A 15,050-nucleotide genomic window follows, 5' to 3' on the forward strand; every position below is an offset into this window, starting at 1 on the left:
GGTGAGAAGAAATTGAATCTAGATTAAATGTAAAACTGCAGCATTAAAATTTAATTGTGTATGATCATTTTGTTTGGAGGTTGAAACACTTTCATGGTGCTACTACAGTGGGATAAGAGTTTTTCCAATGGCTGTTTGGTATTGATTGCAAAAGAGGTCACATTATAATGCATAAACAAAAACCGAAAGAACTGCAGATGCTGTAAAACACAGACAAAAGTAAGAATTGCTGGAAAAGCTCAGCAGGTCTGGCTGCATCTGTGGAGGGAAATCAGAGTTCCTCAAAGGGTCACTGAAACCAAAATGTTAACCCTGATTTCTCTCCACAGATGCTACCAAATCTGCTGAGCTTTTCCAGCAATTTCTATTTTTGTCTCATGTAATTCCTCTATAATTATAACTGGCAGACTAAAGATGATGTGTTGGGTTCTGTATTGTATGCATGTTTGATTTTAGATATTTAAAAAGCACATTTAAGAATATTTGTTGGCTACTTTTGTATCTGTACAGATAAAAGTACTGTAGATTACATCATATAACATTAACTATGTATTTTTTTAGTACCCAAATCTACAGACAGTCAAGTTCATAAACCACCATCAACTGATGCCCAAGGACAAAAAATTCAGCAGTTGGAATATGAGGTTCAGCGCCTTAATCAGGTCCTCGAAAAAATACAGGCCTCGGTAACAGGATTGAGCGATAATCTGAGACATAGTGTCCAGGAGGATACCAGTAAAATGGTTGCAACATTACTGAGCAACCTGAGACTGCCTAGTAGTGCTACAGGCGTTGAAACTTCCCATGTTCCAGTTGTCCACAAGAATGGGGACACATTTTATCAAACAGGAATGGGCGAAGTGATGTCTGAACTCTCAGAGGTTAAGGATACATTGAAGACCAAGAGTGATATCCTAGATGAGCTACATGGGATGGTTACTGGACATAATGGACAGTTGAAGAAGCTCATGGAAGCAGCCCAAGCACCTGTTTCTACTTATTCTCCATTTTCCAATGGAGACTTTTATCAGTCTTACATTGATAGTAAAATTGAAACTCTCAAGGAAGAATTAATGTTAGGCATTGACAAGAAATTTGCAGATCTGAAAAATTCCTGTGAGTATAAGTTAATGTCACTAAAAGAGCAATGTGAAGAAAATGAATCAAACTATGAACATGTAGAAGAATTGCTCCATGAAAAAGAGGCTGAATTGAGAGAGGACATCAATAACCTCCGAAATCATCTACTAGAGTCACCTGGATATTTCAACTGCTGTTCTCCCATAGCCACTTTAAGACAGCAAGTCAACAATATGGATCGAAAGGTGTATAGAATTGCTGATGCTAACAGGCTTTTGAATGCCAGATTGGATAATGAACTGGAGCGTTTCACTACTCTTAATCTAGACGCTATTTTTAGTGAGCGGTTAGAGGAAATTGAATCTAGAATAAATGTCACAGAGAAAAATGCTGAAGAACATTGCTTTTATATAGAGTATACTCTCAGAGGGTTCATTGAAAATGAAGTTGATGGTGTCAAAGATCTTCTAAAAAAGAGGGTACAGTTGTTAGAAACAAAACATAACAATGATTTTGCGTTAATTAGTAACATAACTTATACTGGGGCAAGAGACAGTGAACTGGAATCATTGCAACGAAGTGATCTGAATTTCAGTACTGACCAAATCAATAATGTGATGGATTATTTTGAGGACAGGTTGCATAATTTGGAACGTTTATGCCAGACTGGTTGTGCTTCTGTTAGAGAGGAGATGAAGGACATCAAAATGGATTTAGAAACTTGCAAAAGTGACAACAAATATTTGTTGCAAAAAACAGAACAAAACTTAATTCTCCTTAATGGTCTGAATAATACAGTTCGTGAAGGTCTCAGGATGATGGAAGAAAATGAAGACTTAGAGATGATACAAGGAGAAATCATTTTATTAAAAGCCAATGTAAATGCCATTGGGGAATCCGTTCAAGCACAGTGGGAAGGTCTGACAAAAAGCAATGAAACACTGTTAACAGTGGAGTCCACTTTAACAAAGAAACAGGAGGAACTCCTGGATATGATACACAAACTCCATGAAACAGACATAAGTCTAAAATCCCAACTCCAGAAAAACAATAGCAGTCAGTTAACTGAAATGAAGAAACAAATGAATCAGCTAACAAGACAGGTTGCTCAAGACATTGATAAATGCAAAGACAATGCTCAGGGGATCCAGAAAGAAGTCGACTATGTTGAAAGGAGAGTGGCCCACATTGAGAATGTTTGCAGTAAACTAGACAATATTTCCAGCAGCCTACTCAGAATTAAAGATGGTCTAAACAAACATGTTAGCAGTCTTTGGAACTGTGCCCATCAGATGAATGAAACTATGAAATCACATTCCAACGAAATTGTTTTGTTGAAAGGTGCCATTCACCAATTTTCAAGCCAATGTCCTAAAATTATTCGGAAGACAGAAGTTTTGCTGCCTGTTCAGCCTGTTCCAGGTAGGATACATTGACCTTTACAATGTTCTATTTTTCACCATATTGCTTGAACCCTCAAGTATTTTGTTATTTGGTCAAGAATATATGAGGTGGTTGAGTTGTATTAGATGTTTTATATACTCTTCTACCAAATATTCAATTAAAATATTGATCATCAATATATTTTGATATTAATGAACAATGGGAAACATTGTACAATAGGTAATATACTTTAATATTTTATGACAAAGTTGATATGTGTCCATAACTACAAAATGAGATTTGCACATATTGGCTTCTAACACTACAATTAATTAAAACAATATACTTTCTAAATGTACAGCTCAAATTTGGAAAGGTAAAATCTATGGTTGTTACGTTTTCTGTCATTTATATTTCAAGCAAAAATATTCACACTCCCATCATTTCACTTTCCTGAGATCCTAGTACTGACAGTACTTGTAATCCACATTTATCTGTAAAAGGTCTCACCATTACCCTCCCAGCATCTATATTTTACAGAGATGTCAAAGGAAGAAATGTATCTTAGACAACTCTTAATTTTGTTTATGAAAACTTCTAAATGTACATCATGTCCAAGACTGAAGGTAATGACCGACTTAGTTACTTCTGAAAAAGAATGTGAATACTTGGGCTTTATTTTCCAGGCAATATTTTTGGGTAGTGTCCTGCATCAAAGATATTAAGTGCAATCACAATCCTGCTGCTTACAACAAACCGGTTATTTAAAATTAGTTGTAAATTTTAGCAACCAGTTCTCCCACTTATGATTTTAGATATTTTCTAATCAACTTGCTCAGAGATGATGTTAAACACCTCTTAAGCAAATGGGACTTGATCCTGGGCCACCTGGATCAGATGGAGGGACACCATGACGACACCACAAAAGCCCTCTTAAGTTATGATCATAAGCTGTTGTGAAGAGGCAACAAAGACAACTGCAGGAAATTGGCAAGGTCCACTTTTAAGCATGCAAATTTGATCTGATCAGGGCCCGACAACTATTTTAACTCTGGGTTTAAGCAGGGAAGAGATTGTAAATCTCTGGAAAGTCTGCTTCCAGAAAGAACAATCAAAGTTGGAAGAGGCCAAAAAAATGCAAGTCAGTTTTACCTTTTTAATTTTGCTTGTAGAGCCATGGAGTAGCTTGTTCCACATTGAAGTTTGGGCTTCCTTTCCTCTGGTTCCTGTCTCTTCCTGAGTGCTCATGATCAGAATCTTACCATGTCAGTGGCTGGATCAATTATTTCTTGAGTGCTCAGGAAGAGCACCTGGAGGTGCTAATTCGTCTACCATTGCCCACTGGGTAGGTGCCACCTAATGTTAATATTAATTCATTTTTTAAGAATACTATTAGCTTTTAAAAAGGAAATTCTAGTTAAAACAGGCAACCAGTAGGCAAATACACTGTAGGATTATGGAAGTTAACATTCCTGATCTGAAGGTTTGGATCAATTTGACTGTTCGTTGAAGCATGAAAGGCTATTTAAGCCTGTAGAGCAGTTGAAAACAAAATTTCAAGTGACAAAATCTAGAGAAATATTGACTTTGGACATGAATATGATAGACCTGATGAAAATGATTCAACCGCGGTGGGGTGCTGCTGGTAAAAGGGCAGTTTAATGCCTCACCTCCCACTTGCCCGATCGCTACCCAATTAACAACTGGAGTTACTGATTCTAGATGTAGGTTCCTCTTCACTTCTGATCTTATGATAGAGGGAAGGTCATTGAAGCAGCTGAAGATGGCTGGTCCTGAGGAACACTTGCAGAAATGTCTGGGGCCTATGATTATTTGCCTGTAACAACTACAGCAGTAGTTTAATTTTGGGTGAGCTATAAGTTCCACCAGTTAACCATTCACATAATCAAAGTCGTCACTTTTGGTTCGTGCCATAAATTTAATTCTGCTTCAGCTGACTATTGCTTTGTCTGACGCTATCTTAGATTGATCCAAATAGGTCTGCAGTCTTTCCAGCTGCATTTATGATCCCATACCTTTTTCAACAGAAGGACTACCTTCTATTTGTTCTGGAACATCACTCAATTCTATCCTAGTCTCAACCCATTTGCTGTTAAAACTCTCAATCTTCTCATTCAATATAAAATAATTGTTCTAAGATTTTTCTAGTTAGCTCCCCAACAAACAGTTCCACATACCCTACAATTTTTCCAAACTTTTTGTTGCCTGTATCCTTCTTGGTATTGAGGCTAATTTGCCTATTATCTCATCTTTGCTGGCCCCCTCTGGTTTCCAGATCCCCAAAGCCGCAAAATTAAAATTAATGTTACTGATTTTGAACCCCTGCATGCTTCATTGCTTCCTATCTCTGTAACCTCTTCTGACCATTCAACTGCCTACTAACTGTAATTTTAGCCTTTTGTGTATGTTCTCTTCAAGTTTCTACTGTTGCTACACAGTGATTAAGCCCATGTCCCACCTTATTTTACACTTCCAACTCTCATTCCTCCAAGTCTTTCACCTCGTTTTGGATCCTCCTTATAATTAACGTTTTTGACCAAGCTTTTGGTAGCCCTTCTAATCTCATCACCATTTACATCATGTCTGCAAATGTTTAGGGAGATTTTTAATTTTAAATTTCCTGTTTTAATACAAACTGATAGTAGATTTGACACTGTAGCAGTACAAGTGTTGAAATAACTGTGTTATAATATTCCCACCCATAGTTTGGTTTATGTTTAATATTGTAGTTTGTCAATTAAGGGTTTTTGAGGATTTTCACACACAGGTTATATCTGGGAGCCATTGCTCCTGGATTGTAAAATTTAGACTGTTTAGTTGAAGGAACACATGGTGAAAACAGATGCTTTGGTCCAACTTGTCCACGCTGACCAGATATCCCAATCTGACCTAGTCCCATTTGCCAGCATTTGGCCCATATCTCTCTAAACCCTTCCTATTCATATACCCATCCAGATGCCTCTTAAATGTTGTAATAGTCCCTGTTTCCACCACTTCCTCTGGCAGCTCGTTCCATACAGGCACTATCCTCTGCGTGAAAAAGTTGCCCCTCAGGTCGTTTTTAAATCTTTCCCCTCACACCTTAAACCTATGCCCTCAAATTTTGAACTCCAACCCCCCCCCCCCCCTCCCCCACCCAGGGAAAAGACCTTGGCTATTCACTCTATCCATGTGCCTCATGATTTTATGAATCTCTGTAAGGCCACCCTTCAGCCTCTAATGCTCCAGGGAAAAAAGCCCTAGCCTATTCAGCCTGTCCCTCTAACTCAAACCCTCAAGCCCTGGTAACATCTTTGGAAATCTTTCTTGCATTGTCTCAACTTTAACAACATCTTTCCAATGAAGCGCAAACAGAATTGTGTCCAGTATACTAAAAGTGGCCTCACCAATGTCCTGTACATCTGCACGTGACCTCTGAAGTCCTTTACTCAATGCTTTGACCAATAAGGGCAAGCATACCAAACATCATTTTCACCACACTGTCTACCTGCAACTCCACTTTCAAGGAACAATGAACCTGCATCGCTAGGTCTCTTTGTTTGTCAACACTCCTCAGGGCCCCACCATTAGCTGTATAAGTCCTGCCTATAATGCAAAGTTTGTTTTCTACAATCAGTCCTTCTAAAATTTGTTTTTAATGCTTCCACATTTTGGAATCTGTAATAGAACATAGAACATTACAGCACAGTACAGGCCCTTCGGCCCTCAATGTTGTGCCGACCTGTCATACCGATCTCAAGCCCACCTAACCTACACTATTCCATGTACATCCAAGTGCTTATCCAATGACGACTTAAATGTACCTAAAGTTGGCGAATCTACTACCGTTGCAGGCAAAGCGTTCCATTCCCTTACTACTCTCTGAGTAAAGAAACTACCTCTGACATCTGTCCTATATCTTTCACCCCTTAATTTAAAGCTATGCCCCCTCGTGCTCACCGTCACCATTCTAGGAAAAAGGCTCTCCCTATCCACCCTGTCTAACCCTCTGATTATTTTATATGTTTCAATTAAGTCACCTCTCAACCTTCTTCTCTCTAACGAAAACAGCCTCAAGTCCCTCAGCGTTTCCTCATAAGACCTTCCCTCCATACCAGGCAACATCCTAGTAAATCTCCTCTGCACCCTTTCCAAAGCTTCCACATCCTTCTTATAATGCGGTGACCAGAACTGTACACAATACTCCAAGTTCGGCCGCATCAGAGTTTTGTACAGCTTCGCCATAACCTCTTGGTTCCGGAACTCGATCCCTCTATTAATAAAAGCTAAAACACTGTATGCCTACTTAACAGCCCTGTCAACCTGGGTGGCAACTTTCAATGATCTGTGTACATGGACACCGAGATCACTCTGCTCATCTACACTACTAAGAATCTTACCATTAGCCCAGTACTTTGCCTTCCGGTTACTCCTCCCAAAGTGCATCACCTCACACTTGTCTGCATTAAACTCCATTTGCCACCTCTCAGCCCAGCTCTGCAGCTTATCTATGTCTTCGTCACGATCCACAACTCCACCGACCTTAGTGTCGTCTGCAAATTTACTAACCCATCCTTCTACACCCTCATCCAGGTCATTTATAAAAATGACAATTAGCAGTGGACCCAACACCGACTCTTGCGGTACACCACTAGTAACCGGTCTCCAGGATGAACATTTCCCATCAACTACCACCCTCTGTCTTCTTTCAGCAAGCCAATTTCCGATCCAAACTGCTATATCTCCCACAATTCCATTCCTCCGCATTTTGTACAATAGCCTATTGTGGGGAACGTTTTCAAATGCCTTGCTGAAATCCATAAACACCACGTCAACCGGTTTACTCTCATCTACCTGTTTGGTCACCTTCTCAAAGAACTCAATAAGGTTTGTGAGGCACAACCTTCCCTTCACAAAACTGTGCTGACTATCCCTAATCAATTTATTCTTTTCTAGATGATTATAAATCCTATCCCTTATAACCTTTTCCAACACTTTACCAACAACTGAGGTAAGGCTCACTGGTCTATAATTACCAGGGTTGTCTCTACTCCCCTTCTTGGACAGGGGAACCACATTTGCTATCCTCCAGTCATCTGACACTATTCCTGTAGACAATGATGAGTTAAAGATCAATGCCAAAGGCTCGGCAATCTCCTCCCTGGCTTCCCAGTGGATCCTAGGATAAATCCCATCCAGCCCTGGCGACTTATCTATCTTCACCCTCTGTAGGATTTCTAATACTTCTTCCTTGTGAACCTCAATCCCACCTAGTCTAGTAGCCTGCATCTCAGTATTCTCCTCGACAACATTGTCGCTTTCTAGAGTGAATACTGTTGAAAAATATTCATTTAGTGCTTCCCCTATCTGCTCTGACTCCACACACAACTTACCACTACTATCCTTGATTGGGCCTAATCTTACTTTCGTCATTCTTTTATTCCTTAAATACCTATAGAAAGCCTTAGGGTTTACCCTGATCCTATCCGCTAACAACTTCTCATGTCTCCTCCTGGCTCTTCTGATCTCTGTCTTTAGGTCTTTCCTGGCTACCTCGTAGCCCTTAAGCCCCTAACTGAGCCTTCACATCTCATCCTAACATAAGCCTTCTTCTTCCTCTTGACCAGAGATTCCACCTCCTTCGTAAACCACAGCTCCCGCGCTCTACAGCTTCCTCCCTGCCTGACAGGTACATACTTATCTAGGAAACATAGGGGCTTTTCCTTGAATAAGCTCCACATTTCTAATTTGCCCATCCCCTGCAGTTTCTTTCCCCATCCTATGCTCCCTAAATCTTGCCTAATCTCATCGTAATTGCCTTTCCCCCAGCTATAGCTCTTGCCCAGTGGTATACAACTATCCCTTTCCATCACTAAAGTAAACATAACAGAATTGTGATCGCTATCACCAAAGTGCTCACCGACTTCCAAATCTAACACCTGGCCAGGCTCATCACCCAATACCAATCTAATGTGGCTTCGCCCCTTGTTGGCCTGTCTACATATTGTGTCAGGAAGCCCTCCTGCACACACTGGACAAAAACTGACCCATCTATAGTACTCGAACTATCCTGTTCCCAGTCAGTATTTGGAAAGTTGCAGTCCCCCATGACAACTACCCTGTCTGTCTCACTCCTATCGAGAATCATCTTTGCTACCCTTTCCTCTACATCTCTGGAACTATTCAGAGGCCTATAGAAAACTCCCAACAGGGTGACCTCTCCTTTCCTGTTTCTAACCTCAGCCCATACTACCTCAGTTGACGAGTCCCCAAACATCCTTTCTGCAACTGTAATACTGTCCTTGACCAACAATGCCACACCTCCCCCTCTTTTACCATCTTCTCTGTTCTTACTGAAACATCTAAATCCCGGAACCTGCAACATCCGTTCCTGTCCCTGCTGTAGCCACGTCTCCGAAATGGCCACAACATCGAAGTCCCAGGTACTAACCCATGCTGCAAGATCACCCACCTTATTCCGGACGCTCCTGGCATTGAAGTAGACACACTTCAAACCAACTTCTTGCTTGCCAGTGCCATCTTGTGTCCCTGAAACTTTATTTCGGACCACCCTACTCTCAACCTTTTCTATACTCGAACTACAATTTTGGTTCCCATCCCCCTGCTGAATTAGTTTAAACCCACCCGAAAAGCCTTAGCAAATATCCCCCCCACGGTATCGGTACCCCTCTGGTTCAGGTGAAGACCATCTTGCTACCCCAGAAAGAGCCCCAATTATCCAAGAATCCAAAACCCTCCCTCCTGCACCATCCCCGTAGCCACGTGTTCAACTCCTCTCTCTCCCTATTCCTCGCCTCACTAGCACGTGGCACAGGCAACAAACCAGAGACGACAACTCTGTTCATCCTAGCTCTCAGCTTCCATCCTAGTTCCCTGAATTTTTGCCTTAAATCCCCATCTCTCTCCCTACCTATGTCATTGGTGCCAATGTGGACCATGACTTTGGGCTGCTCCCGCTCCCCCTCCCCCTTAAGGATCCCAAAAACACGATCAGAGACATCACGCATCCTGGCACCTGGGAGGCAGCACACCAACCGTGAGTCTCTCTCGTCCCCTCAGAACCTCCTATCTGTCCCCCTAACTATGGAGTACCCAATGACTACTACTCTGCTCCTCTTCTCCCTTCCCTTCTGAGCAGCAGTGACAGACTCTGTGCCAGAGACCTGTGCCCCACTGCTTTCCCCTGGTAAGTCCCCCCCCCCCCCCCCCAACAGTATCCAAAACGGTATACTTATTGTTGAGGGATGTCCGTAATTTTTTTTAAAAGCTTAAGTTTTTTTTTAAAGAAAGGTTTTTCCCAAGTCCCAAATTGTTACTGTTCTGAATTATTAATTCAAGATGCCTTTTAGTCTATGTAGTGAATAATAAATGTGGATTGTATTCCTCTCCTTGCTGGTTCCCCATCAAAATGCTGGTCTACGATTTGCTGATTTTTAAACCTAGCTGTCTGCCAGCAATAACATCCTGAAGATAGCTTTAACAAGATGAGTGTGGAACTGCTGCACTTTGTCTGATTGATCAGCAGCTCACGTAATCCCAGCGGCACCAGAAGCAAATGTTAGCCATTGCTGGGATTGTAAACAGTCCAGGTAAAAAGGGATAATGGGAACCACAATGATGCCACCCGAAGGTTGCAGGAGCAGCAACTCACATTCCGCTTGGGAACCCTGCAGCCCAATGGTATCAATGTGGATTTCACAAGCTTCAAAATCTTCCCTCCCCCTACTGCATCCCAAAGCCAACCCAGCTTGTCCCCGCCTCCCTAACCTGTTCTTCCTCTCACCTATCCCCTCCTCCCATCTCAAGCCACACTCTCATTTCCTTCCTGCTGACCTCATCCTGCCCCCATGACCTCTCCGTCCTCCCTGGACTGACCTATCCCCTCCCTACCTCCCCACCTACACTTACCTCTCCTGGCTCCATCCCTGCCTCTTTAACTTGTCTGTCTCCCCTCCACCTATCTTTTCCTCTATCCATCTTCGATCTGCCTTCCCCCCTCTCTCCCTATTTATTTCAGAACCCTCTCCCCCTCCCCCATTTCTGATGAAGGGTCTAGGCCTGAAACATCAGCTTTTGTGCTCCTAAGAAGCTGCTTGGCCTGCTGTGGCCATCCAGCTCTACACTTTGTTATCTTAGAGAAGAAGGGAGTTAGATTTCAGGCTTCAGAATAAGTCCAGAGATCTTTGTCTAGGAAAGATCATCATGGTAACAATCCCATCTAGTAAGATTGGATTGTTACCACATTGGAAGGGGGTGCCCCTTTATGTGCATGAAAGACCATCCTATACCATTATCCATGCGAGATACATTCCCTGCCATCCCATGTTTTAGTTGTAGCTGGGAAATGCGTGAGTTGGCCATCTACCTCTGTGTCCTAACCCGTGTTATTATGATAGAGGCAAAACAACATTCTTAAGTGGTCCAAAAGGCAAAATAGCAAGTGAATTGACCCATTTTGTCCTTTACGTCCCTCATTTCCACTCAATTCACAATTCTTTTGTTCCTTCATCACCATGAAAATTCTCTAGGCACAACCACAAACTGTTCAACTTGGTCCTTTTCTCTTGTTTGTCTACAGCATAAAAGTCAACATGCCTGACCCTTTTCAATTCTGCGGAAGAGGCTTATTGGAACATTAACTCTGTTTCTCATTACGTTGATGTTGCCAGGCTTGCTGAGTTTCTCCAGCACTTCATAATGTCTTTATAATGGCAGATGGGCTGGCTGATGCATTAGCGATTCCCTCTAATATAATTCTAGATCAGTTCTGTTGCTTTAAATTTGCTTAAAGATTAACCATCATTCAACTGATCAAGTTTTGTCTTTTCAGAATTGTCTAGAATTCCAGTTCTTAATCAATCATGTTAGTGACCTCTTCTGTGATTGGATGTTGAGAGAGGATAGAAATGGACTACATGGTGTTGTCTTTCTGCAATCTATTATGACCTGCAGGAATTGACAAGCCTTTCAGAACCTGTTGACCAGACTCAGCCATGAGCCCTGAAATATAGTGTAGGGTTTAAAGGCCTGTCTTATGGCCTGTTAGATGTGATTAGAGGGATTTATCTAGTCAGGATGTTGGCATGCCTGAAACCTGGCCCTTCCCTGTTTCCACCAGAATTAAGTTGGCGTGGTCATTAATTAGAATTCCTAGCCGAACCACAAACTGAGAATCCTAAATTGAAGATAACAAGGTGTAGAGCTGGACGAACACAGCAGACCAAGCAGCATCAGAGGAACAGGAAAGCTGACGTTTCGGGCCGAGACCCTTCTTCAGAAAATATGCCTGCCCTTTTTCTGAAGAAGGGTCCAGACCCGAAACAGCAGCCTTCCTGCTCCTCTGATGCTGCTTGGCCTGCTGTGTTCGTCCAGCTCCACACCTGGTTATCTCAGATTCTCCTACTGTTCCTACTGTCTGTAAAGCTTAAATTGATGATTAGTGACCATTTCTGTGCCTCATGCTGCTTCTGGTATCAATCCAGTGACAGGGGATCTTACATGTGGTACGCATTACAAGGTTAAACTATATAGCATGCTTGTGGTTTCCCTTAAGATTGGCAAGTGATTCAAGTGTGCCCAGTGGCTGATGGAGGGACAAGATATTGGGAAAGCGGAGCACATTGAGAGCCACCCCGCCTGTGCCCTTGCTGACAGACTCTCTGTTATCCTTCCAGAGCCCCACAATCTGCAGAGTCCCTCATCCCTCCCTCGCAGCATTTATGTGTTTACCTACAACAGGTCGACTGCCGTGTTTCAAGAAGGCAGCTCACCACCATCCTTTCAAGGGAATCTAGGGACAGACAATAAATACTGACCAGCCAGTGACACACACATCCTCTGAGCTAATTTTTAAAAGAACTAAAAGTCTACAAAGAGATACAGATAATGTAAGCCGCTAAAAGTTTGGGAAATGAAATTGCTGTTTGGAAAGCTATCAATGTGAGGGTGGATTCACCCCCAAACATGAAATGCATACACACATCGACTTTAATCAAGAGTCAAATTCAGCTCATGGAATTGTATTATGGTACAGCACAGAAGGAAGATATTTGGCCCATCAAGTCTGTGCTGACTTGTTCAAGAATAATCAAATTTGTAACACTTCTTCACTCTGTCCCTATATTATATTTTTCTTACCAGCATTTATTACATTCACTTTTACGACAATTGAATTTATAACCGCAATCAGGTAGTGCTTTCCAATTTCAAATCTCATTGCTAAAACAATGTTTTCCTTACATTATCTCTGATTTTTTTGTCATGTTTAAATAAAGTTAAAAATACAGGGCAGCGCTTGTCAATGTAATCCATCTGTTGACAACATATACATGAAAAGTCGGGGGAACAAGCCAGTGGAGAAACCTAGTCAGAGGTTGACAGCAGGTGCTCTTGTAAAACCAGACACTGGAGTCAGTGGGAACTTTGGGAGTGGTGAGGTACAGAATTCAAGCGATTATACTGCATGGAGTTCATTACTTACATCATCCAAACATCTGTTGGAATGAATAAATTGTGACCATTTTGTATCTCACTGCAGTACAGTGCCTGCTTCCCAACCAGATGGTTGTTGGATAGAGTCTCAATGGTGCTTAGATAATGTGGAACAAGTTTTTTTCCAGATCTTTTTAGGTTAGAAGTGAACACCCCATGATGTAAAGTCTGCATTTAGCCAATAATATAATGATCTAATTCCACATGAGCACACTTAGCTCAACCTTTGACACTTTGAATAATTTTGATCCATCTCTGCGAGAAGAAAAAATAAAAAGTAGAAAGCATGAAGTACCACAATGTATTTTATAAACTTCATTAGCAAATGCATAAGCATTTCTTTCATACTTCCTGAAGTAATCTTGTTATGGATGCAATTCTGTGGCTCCTATTCGGTCCGAACATTGACACCGGTGTTTTATATGTGCCTGTATCTTACTTATAATACCATTAACCAAGAGCATATTACTCCTGTCAAACATCTGATCCCAATTACCTCTGAATCCCTTGTTATACTTCTTACAAATTTCTTAAGATTTGCTTTCTTTTAACAAGATTTGAGCCACAGCTGCCTGAATAGTGCACACTGCTGAGAAAAGCGATGTTAACTGCTAACTCCACAATTCACAAAACTTTGCTGTACAACATACATATGTTATAACAAGTCAGACCTAATTTGCAACAGCTGCTTAAGATACTAATAATGGGTTTCAAAGTTTGAATCCTTACTTCAATATTTGCATCACAACATAATGAAAGTTCAGCTCAAAATTGTCATATCAACAGCTTTTATATTGTCATATAAAACAGAAAATGTTCAAGTGCTGAAATGTAGGAAACACACGACTGCAAAAAGATCAAAAGTTCATATTGAATATAATAAAGCAAAAATGACAAAAGAGAGAAATCTGAGACTGGTACAGATGAGAAGCGGAGCAAGTCAGGTAGCCAAGGCAACCAAGAGCAAGGCAACGAATGGCATAAGACCGATAAATTAAATTGCATTTATTTCAGTGCAAGAGGTGTGATTGGTAAGGTAGATGAACTCAGGCTGTGGTTGGGGAATATGGGACTGGGATATCATAGCTATTACAGAAACATGGCTCAAGGGTGGGTGGGACTGGCAGCTTAATGTTCCAGAGTATATTTGCTATAGTAAGGATAGAAAGAGGGGCAAGAGAGAAGGGGGAGTGGCATTTTTGATGAGAGATAATATTACTGCTGTACTCAAGGAGAATATTCCTGGGAGTGAAATCAGTAGTTATTTGGGTGGAACTGAGAATTTAGAAAGGGATGATCACCTTGTTGGAATTACACTATTGGCCCCCCCAGTAGTCAGTGGGAAATTGAAAGACAAATTTATAAGGAGATCTATGATATCAGTAAGGTAGGCTTGGAATGGTCAAAGATTTTAATTTTCCAAACATAGACTCGGACAACCATAGTGTTAAGGGCTTGGATGGAGAGGAATTTAAGTGTATATGAGAAAATTTTCTTCTGCAGTATGTGAATGTACTTGCAAGAGAAGGAGCTAAATTTGATCTACTCTTGGGAAATCAGGCAGGTCAGGTGACTGAGTGTCAATGGGGGAACACTTTGGGTCCAGTGACCATAATTCTATTAGTTTTAAAGTAGTGATGGAAAGGATAGATTGGATCTAAAAGATAAGGTTTTAAATCTGAGGAAGGCCAATTTTGACGGTATTAGGTAAGAATTTTCAAAAGTTGAATATGACCGGCTATTCATGGGTAAAGGGATAGTTGGAAAGTGGGAGGCTTCAAATATAAGATAGCGAGAATCAAGGGATAGTATGTTCCTGCTCATGTGAAGGACAAGGCTAGTATCATCAACATGGCTTTGTGTGTGCGAAATCACGTCTCACTAACTTGATTGGGTTTTTTGGAAAAATGACAAACAAGGTTGATATAGGCAGAGCCGTCTGTGTGGACTTCAGCAAGTTATTCAACAAGGTTCTACTTAGTGGACTGATTAGTAAGGTTAGACCACATGGAATCCAGGGACAGCTGGCCATTTGGATTCAAAATTGGCTTGAAGGTAGGATACAGAGGGTGGTG

The 15,050-nt window shown here is 41.3% G+C and overlaps 1 protein-coding gene across 3 annotated transcripts in view; it reads left to right on the forward strand.

Moving 5' to 3' along the window:
* emilin2b (elastin microfibril interfacer 2b) overlaps positions 1-15,050 on the forward strand; it is a 67,291-nt gene that overhangs the window by 14,632 nt on the left and 37,609 nt on the right. For all 3 annotated transcript variants that reach the window (XM_048529866.2, XM_048529865.2, XM_048529864.2), the window contains exon 4: positions 562-2,502. In XM_048529866.2, coding sequence (XP_048385823.1) covers positions 562-2,502 — 1,941 coding nt within the window. The remainder of the gene's footprint in view (positions 1-561; positions 2,503-15,050) is intronic.

This window comes from Stegostoma tigrinum, chromosome 5, assembly GCF_030684315.1.
Source record: "Stegostoma tigrinum isolate sSteTig4 chromosome 5, sSteTig4.hap1, whole genome shotgun sequence".
In the NCBI taxonomy this organism is placed as follows: Eukaryota; Metazoa; Chordata; class Chondrichthyes; order Orectolobiformes; family Stegostomatidae; genus Stegostoma; species Stegostoma tigrinum.